At 44.9% G+C, this 9435-nt stretch overlaps 1 protein-coding gene across 2 annotated transcripts; it reads left to right on the forward strand.

The window, feature by feature from the left end:
- Nucleotides 1-221: 221 nt before the first annotated feature.
- ythdf2 (YTH N(6)-methyladenosine RNA binding protein 2) lies at nt 222-8270 on the forward strand. Of its 2 annotated transcripts, XM_035610189.2 has the most exons (6): nt 222-427; nt 657-681; nt 1930-2009; nt 3222-4916; nt 6383-6448; nt 6802-8270. In XM_035610189.2, exons 1-6 carry the CDS (start codon nt 401-403, stop codon nt 6823-6825), a joined length of 1917 nt encoding a protein of 638 aa, XP_035466082.1. In that variant the 5' UTR covers nt 222-400; the 3' UTR covers nt 6826-8270. The 2 variants fall into 2 exon arrangements, with proteins under 2 accessions (XP_035466082.1, XP_035466081.1); XM_035610188.2 differs by lacking the exons at nt 222-427; nt 657-681 and adding an exon at nt 904-1655.
- Nucleotides 8271-9435: the final 1165 nt, after the last annotated feature.

The raw sequence follows: 9435 nt of genomic DNA on the forward strand, positions 1-9435 counted from the left end.
TTATGGCATCTGGTAGGGAAGGTGCTGAATCAGATTTACCATAGTGTTGGTTCATTTAGCTACATATCACTATTATATAATGATTATTATTATTATGATATTTATTTTCTGTCTAACAATAAATGGGCCACTTTGGGGGTAGGTGGGTCACACCTGGCTCCTCCGCGCCACTAGGGGGCGCGTGTCCGCTGTGAATAAATGCCATCGTGGGTCGACGAGGCCGCCCAGCCATGTTGAGGAGTCTGTCAGGCGAACTGCAGCCCGCCATTGTGTAGACACCAGGCTCTGTAGAGAGAGAGGGGCGCTTGGCTGAAACTCTTCACTAGCTAGACACATTCTGTACCCTGCCGCTTTTATTTAGGAGTAAATACAGTTATACAGGCGCCGGGGGGGGAAAGACATGTCAGCCAGCAGCCTCCTTGAACAGGTAAAGAGAGGTATTTTCTGAACATTTACGAGGGGCCAAATTTTCTCAGCATCGCGACGGCTAGCGGGGATAGCTTAGCTCCGAGGCAGCGGCTGCGTCTCCGTAGTGCAGTAGGCCTGACCACCTGCTAAAGGAACTGACTGCTGAAAAATATATCGCTTCATCTATTTTTTCCCCTTCCTCTCTTCTCATAAATCAAACCTTCATGAATCACCTGGACCCAATCCAGAGACCGAAAGGCCAAGCTAATAAAGGTAAGGCACAACATTCACCTGACGCGATCGACTCGGGCTTGAGTGAATGCGGATCTTTTTTTTTTTTCCTTTTTTTTTTTTTCCTTTTTTTTTTTTTTTTTTTACGTGCGGTGCGCTTTGAAAAATCTTGCGTGCGCGGACGCGATAGCTCGTCTGCTAGCGTCTGGGCACACAGGCCCCGGCTGTGAAGCTGTAGGATTATTATGTTTCGCCCACTTTGCCAATCCAATGAGTATAACAAAACGAAACGGCCTCTCGCCAGAGTGCCCTCGCTCCTTTACCCGCCACTTCCCTTCGCATCCCCGTGCTGACATTTGCGAGGTTCCCACCGTTAGCATTAGCTAGCGCTCGACTAGCTAACGACGTTGAATGGCAACATGATTGGCACCAGCGCGATTTCCCCGCGACGCTCCTTGTCGCCCCGGCGAGTGCGAGCAGGCGCCATCGACACTTGATCTCTTCGCAAACATCAGTCGGTGGAAAAACGTGTTTTTATTAATTACTCTTTTCGCAGTGTCGGGCTACAGGTGCCATGCTAGCACGCCATCGCACTGCGCTAACGTTAGCCCCGTCCGTCATGTTGAAAGGACTGTTGGCGCTCGTTAACGTGGAGACGCTGCGCATCGCATGTGGCTCGCGTGCTAGCGCTAGCCGATTGCTGCGTCGAACCCAGGATGACACGTCTTCCGACATGCTTTCCACCGGGCCTCGCACAAACCCCGCCACCGCTGCTGTTCGGACAACATCGCGTCACCGGGCCGTGCACCTCGACCCCACTCGGCCGTCCGCTGAAAAGCCCCCCGAACACGCTCGTGTCCACCCCAGCACGGGACAGATCCCAAGTTGTGACAACAAACCGAGGACCACTCGTCCGTCTGCGTTCAACATGCGTTCAATCTGCCCCCAGTGGGTCGCTTGTGGTCTGTGGACCCATCATTCATTACGAGACTGTCCGGTGCATTTCGTTTTCCTCTGTAAGGAGAGACTCCTCAGTTCCACCGTTGAATAAGTTGATACTGTGTAATGTGACACCCTTTGTACAGTAGTAATGTGTCACGCTTTTGCTGGGTGTTCTGTCCTGTGAGACTCGTACATTATTGCAGGGAGTGGTTCTGTTATGCAACAAGCGGTGGTGATGCTGATGTGATGCATGACCCACACGACGTAGTGTGTCTTACCATTGAGCATCTCTGGAGTCACACAAATACGGGTTGTGTTAACATCAGTGTGTTGTTTTTTTCTTTCCAGTGCAAAACGGAGCTGTGACACAAAAGGATACTTTGAATGACGATGAGTTTGAGCCTTACCTGAACACTCAGGCCCGACAGGTAAGCTTTCGTTGACTGGTGTTTGCTCACGGATGCTGCTTTTCAGTGTTGTCGCCTAAATTATCATCAACTGAAGTACCTTTCAAAAAAGGGATTCATTTTGTTGAATCCATACTTTTGCAATGTATGTGTGACCAACAACTGTGACACAGTTGATGGATAGGTTTTAGCTGGATTTCGGACAAGTTTCTTTCTAAGAAACTCACAAACTTTCTTTTTTTTTTCTAAGTTTGACTTTCTTTGTGAAGAGGATGTTGAATGTAGGTTTTTTAAAGATATTTTTTTGTATAAAAGCTGCATTTGGAAAACAGGGAGACTAATGTCCAGATCCAATAATGACGATGGCCCTATTTGCCTGGGTCCTTTCATAAATGCCTTGAATTGATCCTGATGCCAATCTAGCAATTAGGCTCGGAGCATCAAATATTGACGCTTAATGTTCTACCTTAGATAAACAATGTGTTTTTGGATATTATACTTGAGCTATGGGATTATCCAGGCCTCATGTTAACTAAATATATTGTGCATGCTGTAAATCACTGACTATTTTGGCATCCGTAACATTCCATTTGTGTCCTCCACACTGAATTTTGAACATAAGCATCGGAAGATGATTTCACACAAGAGATTTGTCAAAATTTCAGTGAAAGCTATTACATTTCTCCACCGTAAGATTGATACACACACATGCAGAATAATTTGTTTCAGTAGCCATGAGTCCAAGCTATGTGTGCACATTCTTGTTTGCAAGAATGAGCAACAAAAGACCTTAAGAATTTGGAGCTGCATTGGGACCATTTGTCTTTCCTAAGTTGAAACCAAGATGCTGTTAAGTGGGTTTTAGAGGAAAAGAATGGATGTTGTATTTTCCTCCACTCAAAAAACTGAACAATTCTTTTGTCCAAGAGACTATAAATAGGCAAAAAATGAGTTATTAAAGATCAGATAGGAAGAGAGAGAGTTCCCTCTTTGTTGACATTGTTATACATCCTTCAATATTGTGAGTTGAATCTTTAATACATATGAAAATTACAGTTTATCAATCACTTTGCTCGTCTTTTATCTTGGTCTGACTTTTTGGATCCACAAGAACGAGGTATACACATCAAACAGAAGCTTTTGTCAAGTTATCGGTAATAATTGTTGCTGCATGGCAGTGTTTTTTCCCACCTTAATATCATGTCACTAAAACGTAATCTTTTTTCTATTTAGAGCAATGCCTATACGGCCATGTCGGACTCGTACATGCCCAGCTACTACAGCCCCTCCATAGGATTTTCCTACTCCCTGAATGAGGCAGCATGGTCCACAGGTGGAGACCCTCCTATGCCTTACCTGGCCTCCTATGGACAGCTGAGCAATGGGGAGCCCCACTACCTCCCGGACGCTATGTTTGGCCAGCCAGGCCCCCTGGGGAGCAACCCTTTCCTGGGCCAGCATGGCTTCAACTTCTTCCCCAGTGGTATCGACTTCTCGGCTTGGGGCAATAACAGCTCTCAGGGACAGTCGGGGACACCACAGAGCTCTGGCTACAGCAGCAGCTATGCCTATGCTCCCAGCTCCCTCGGGGGTGCCATGATAGATGGACAGTCCCCATTTGCACCTGCTGCCAACGAACCTCTCAACAAGGCACCTGGAATGAACAGCCTTGACCAGGGCATGGCGGGGCTAAAGATCAGCAGTGCTGCTCCTGGTGGTAATGGGGACATGGCTCCTAAGGTGGTTGGTTCTGGCATGCCTGGAGGGGGTCCCCTTGGCCCTGTATCATCTGTAGGACCTCCCATCATGCCTCCTGTCTCTATTGCCCCTGCCAAGCCCGCTTCCTGGGCCGACATTGCCAGCAAGCCAGCCAAGCCTCAACCCAAGCTGAAAACCAAGGGTGGTATGGCTGGTGCCAATTTGCCGCCTCCGCCCATTAAACACAACATGGACATCGGCACTTGGGACAACAAGGGTACCATGCCTAAAGCTGCCGCCCCTCAGCAGATACCCCCTGTTCCCAGCAATGGGCAGCCGCCCAATCAGGCTTCCCCACAGCTGGGCGCTACTGCTGCAGGGAACCCACAAATGCCCCTCAGCAATGGACAGCTAGTACCACCTGGTTCCCAGATGGGGCAACATCAGCTTCCACCCAGTGGGCAGCCAGGTATGGCTCAAATGCCCCAGCCTCCCCTCTCCCAGGGCCCTCCTCCCCCAAACCAACAGCAGCAACCTTCTCAGCCCACTCGTTGGGTCCCTCCACGGAACAGGGCCAATGGTTTTGGGGATGCTGGTGGGGGTGGTACAGGCCAGTCGCCTCCCACTTCTTCTGGCGTGGGTGTTGTTCCTGGGGTCCCCTCTGAGCCTCACCCGGTCTTAGAGAAGTTGCGTATGGTCAACAATTACAACCCCAAGGACTTTGACTGGAATCCCAAGCAGGGCCGGGTGTTTATCATCAAGAGCTACTCGGAGGACGACATCCACCGCTCCATAAAGTACAACATCTGGTGCAGCACGGAGCATGGCAACAAGAGGCTCGACACGGCCTACCGTTCACTGGGTGGCAAAGGGCCACTCTATCTTCTTTTCAGTGTCAATGGGAGCGGTCACTTCTGTGGCGTAGCAGAGATGCGCTCACCCGTGGACTACAACACTTCTGCTGGTGTTTGGTCACAGGACAAGTGGAAGGGTCGTTTTGATGTGCGCTGGATCTTTGTTAAGGACGTTCCCAACAGTCAGCTGAGGCACATTCGACTTGAGAACAACGAAAACAAGCCAGTGACCAACTCTCGGGACACGCAGGAGGTACCACTGGACAAAGCCAGGCAGGTGCTAAAGATCATCGCTGGGTATAAACACACCACTTCCATCTTCGATGACTTTTCTCACTACGAGAAGCGCCAGGAGGAGGAAGAGTGTGTGAAAAAGGTAACCTAGTTACTGTTGATGTGATGAATGAAAAATAATTTAAACTTGTTTTGAAAAAGGTGCAGCATATGAAGTCTGTGTGTGCATATGTCCAACATTGCTTTTTGCCTTACAAAGTAATCCAAGGATCTACGTGATTTACAGCTGGAATGACATCTTTGTCAGAGATTTAAATGATTGTAGAGAGTAGAATATATTTTTTTCTCACAGAAGATCATATATCATTTACTTGATGTTCAGTCAGCTGATACTATGAAATGATAAAGTGGTTATAAAAATTGAATTTGTGTTCCTATGTACACATCTAACATACTCGGCTGTGGAATCTGACAATAAGTCAAATGTTGTATTTTTAGTTTTTTTTAAATCTCTTGTGAAACTTTTATAATGGGTTCAACTAAGCAGCATCACCATAAAGGACGAACATGGGGGAAATGTGTATTTGTAGATCCCAAATTTTTCCGACAATCATTTTTTTCAACAAGGTATTGTTTAAACCTGGGACTTTGATGTCTTGCACATCTGTACTACACACTTTGTAATCCCTGACTTTCAGAGGAGCAAATGAAGACGACACAAAATTGGTTTGGAATCTCCCTGAACACAGCAGCTTATCAATGTTTAGTACATTAACGTTATCTGCTTGTTTGCTGTTAGAGGTAGAAAGGTCTGCTTTATTCTCTCTGTATACAAATATATATCTTCAAGTATGTTGTGATGTTTTGGGGGGGTTTATTCTAAAAATTGTTTAGTTGGATCCTCATATTGACCCCCTTCTAAATCGTATATGCTTTAGAAGGAAAGTGTATTGGGTTGTAGAGCCACAGAATATGCTGCCTGAAGGTTACTGTTTAGTACTTAATAGCAAATATACATGAGTTGATCGGTCTTGTTTTAGAATGTTTGGTTTATATTACAGATTTTATCTGCTGCCTACTTCCTCACACTTCAAAAGCATGCAAGCGATGTGCACAGAAAAACCATGTACCAGATTTAATTATACAGCCATTAAGATTTGAAATGCCTTTTTTTTTACTATACATAACATAGAATTCTTCTTCTCAAGTATTCATTTAAGACATTAAATACTGTGATTTAAGGTGTCCATGTTATCGGCAGCAGTAAAATTTACTTTGTTGTTTAGTGACGGATGCAGTGGACGATCTCTGTGGACATATGAAACTTATCCAGGACAGTCAAGTTATACTCTGCAGTTTTAAATTAATAATTGGCTGCTTTGAAATATTAGTTTGGTTTTTAGATGTGACCATTTTCATTGTTCCTAAATATGATGTCTGTGATCTATATCGTATCTTTTTGATCATGACTTGTGGTTAATTCAGCGTTGTCAGACTCTTATCAAGGTGCTCTGCTGTTCCAAGGTCTGATTTTTGAAGTATAGTAGTGACTTGTTTGAATGTGAAATTGTTCCAGTTACGCTCAGTTTTCACTCCTCTGTGTGACAGGTGGAGGTCCAGGGCACCGAGCCATATCCAAGCAACCCAAGCAACAGGACTCATTACAGGCTTCAGGTAACTTGCTTCATCTGTCGCCACATGCAGAAGCAAAATGTTCTGTTATTTTAATACCGGGAGACGACGTTAAATCCTTTCAGATGGTTCCAGAACATACTGGCAGAAGTCTTGAGCCGTTGTAACGTGATCAGAAATCAAGAATCTAAAACATTTCTGTATCCTTGTCCTTTATAGTAGAGCTAGAGTTGTCTGTTATTAATGAGCAAATTAACACATTTGCACATTTTACTTCATGAAAGATTGAACGAGGAGAAGCATTGGGTATCCTTCAGCTGTAGTTTTAAAATATATATTTTTTTTATTTGTCCATCCTCGTTTTCTAATGTGCTCTCTCTTTGATTGTGTTGCAGGAGCGCCCAGGACGAGTCAAGTAACAGTCGGAGCTTTGGTTAAAGACTGCAATGGCCCCCCTAAAGCCCTGTCCACCCCATTACGTCATTACATTCAGATCTCTTAAGAAATTCTAATAGGGGTGAAGAATTAACCAAGGACAAAAAAAAAAACTAAATGAAGACTTTCTTGATTTCTTTTGACTTTGAAGACTTACTTCGAACTTGTAGTAAAAACAAAAGGAAACGATTATTCATAGGACTACAACTAAATACATAGCATCCTTAGGTGAAATCTTTTTTGCCCCACCCCATTCCACTACATATCCTCTCCCCCCTGTATGCTGCTTTCCCCTTTTTTCCTTTTTTAAAAGAAAGGATCCTCTGTTTTTATGGTCCAAGAGTCTTTAATTCTCTCATAAACACACAAATACAATAGAAATTTGTAGTGTTGGCTTAAATTAGTGTCCCATAGTCAAGAATGGGGAGTTTGTCTCATTGTTTTCTTTTCAGGAACCCCCCCCCCCCTGTCTTCTGAGGATGCACATCTCTTCAACCAGGACTCAGTGGAGTTTTTTCCCCTCAGTGGATTTTCACCGTAGGCGGGTGTCAACTTCGCTCAGTGCAGAATCTGTTGCACACATGCTGGCCATGTTTTTGGTTGAGAGGACTGCAGATGTTCAGGGTGGCCCTCTTATTTTGTTGTCATGTGTTTGGCAGTGTGTGTGGGGAAGGTAGGGTCTGGAGAGGAAGAGTAGTGAAGGGGCTCAAGAGTTTGAAAGCAGAAGAAAAGTTAAGTTGATGAGCCATGCTCAATGTATAATTTAAATCTATCAAAAAAATATGGGGCCCTCTGTTGACAGTCTTCATTGGACTTTAGTTGCTCTCTTTTTCATTCTCTTGGACAAGCTAATTCATCATTGCTATGGGCTGCTTTCTTGTTTATTTTTTTTTCTCCTTCCCCCATTTTCTAAAGACAGTGATGTGAGTGGCCTTGCCCCCACTCTTTCTATTAATCAGTTCAAAAGTAATAAATGTGGTATATTCAGCAGAACTGGTGTGCATTCCCCTTGTTTGACTCTGTAAAGCAATTTTGTCATTCAGTACATCTGTGCATTCTTTCCATCTGTTTTTCTTTTCCTTGATGGGTATATGAATGAATGTTGTTTTTTTGTTTTTTTTCTTCCTGCTAACCTTCACTCTCAACCCGTCCACTCTTCCCCGCAACATCCCGACTTCCACTTCTCAACACTGAGGAATGTTCTCTCCTATCTACTTTCCGAACCCACCTTGTTCCTCCACACTCCCGTCTTTTCGTGTCTCTGACTGCTCAGCCAACCATACATAACTATAATATCACAAGCGGCTTCCACCATTATCAGAATGTCATTGTTGGTGAGCAAAAAAAAAAAATCAACAAAAAACGAAAGGTCCTCTTTCAGAACTACTGGCTTCTATTTGTGGCATAATAAAGATGCTCCACAAAGTCATGTGTCGGTTTTCCTCCTCATTAGCTGTTTTTTTCTTTCACTGTAATCACGTGGGTGGCGTCTTCTACCGGTCTACTGGTGCCAAATCATTTTTTCCTCAGCACAATGTGCAAAATGAGTTAGATGTCTTCATCATGCTTTATTTGATTTATAATGTCTGAGTACTGCAATTGGCAAGGTATTTTTTGTCTAAGGGACTATAAGTTGTTCTACGATGCTGTGTGGGCTAAAGCTTCTTCTTTATCCTCTTCACTGGAGTAGGACTGATGTCAAACCAAACTCGTGCATGAGAGGTAAGTGATGAAGTTAACTGGATACACACAAGCTGCCAGTGACATACTGGTTAACCCGGTTGAATTGGAGCTGGAGGTTGTGAAAATGGATGTCGTTTACCTCCATGTGTACCAATGACATAATCTGGACATGGATGATTTTTTTTTTGTGCAAGCCGCCATTTTCTGTCTTAAGTCATTGCGACTTTTAGGTAACGGCCACAAGAGGGCGATAGATCATCATTTACTGCTGCTCAGCTCTTCTGTTGGGGGTTAAAGTTTTTTTTAAACGGGCCTCAGCTTTAAGCACAGACCTCGAGTACATTTAGCTGTTGGTGTGTGTGTGTATGTATAAATATATATATTGTTTTTGTTTTAAACATTTGATTTATACACTTTTTAAAACACTGTCTATAGGACTATAGCTGACAGTGGCGACTGTTTAAGGTTCATAAAGTAAGTACATGATCAGTGCTATGTGGTTTCTATATTCTTGAAGTGTGTGTGCGCGTGCGTGTGCGCGCGCGTGTGGGTGCGCGCGGCACGTGTCGTGGCTGCGTGGCCCGCGCGCCGCCTCGAGGGGATCACCCGTGGCCCTTATCCGCGCGTCTCTGGGGACGCGTCGCAGCGCCCCCCGGGATGCTAATGAAGGGCCATAAAAGAGAGGCAGACAGCCACCGAGACGATGGAGGAGGAGGAGGAGAAAGGGAAATGGGACCACGGGGAGAAAGGGAGGGAGGGAGCGTGGGTCAGCATCCACACCTCAGAGCGAAATGCATGGAGGAGAAATCTCCCACTCATGGTGACAGTTTAGCTGTGTGTGTGTGTGTGTGTGTGTGTGTGTTTGGACTTTTTCTTTTACAAAGGACAGATTCTCGACAATATTACAATGG

Source organism: Scophthalmus maximus, chromosome 15 (genome assembly GCF_022379125.1).
Source record: "Scophthalmus maximus strain ysfricsl-2021 chromosome 15, ASM2237912v1, whole genome shotgun sequence".
NCBI lineage: Eukaryota > Metazoa > Chordata > Actinopteri > Pleuronectiformes > Scophthalmidae > Scophthalmus > Scophthalmus maximus.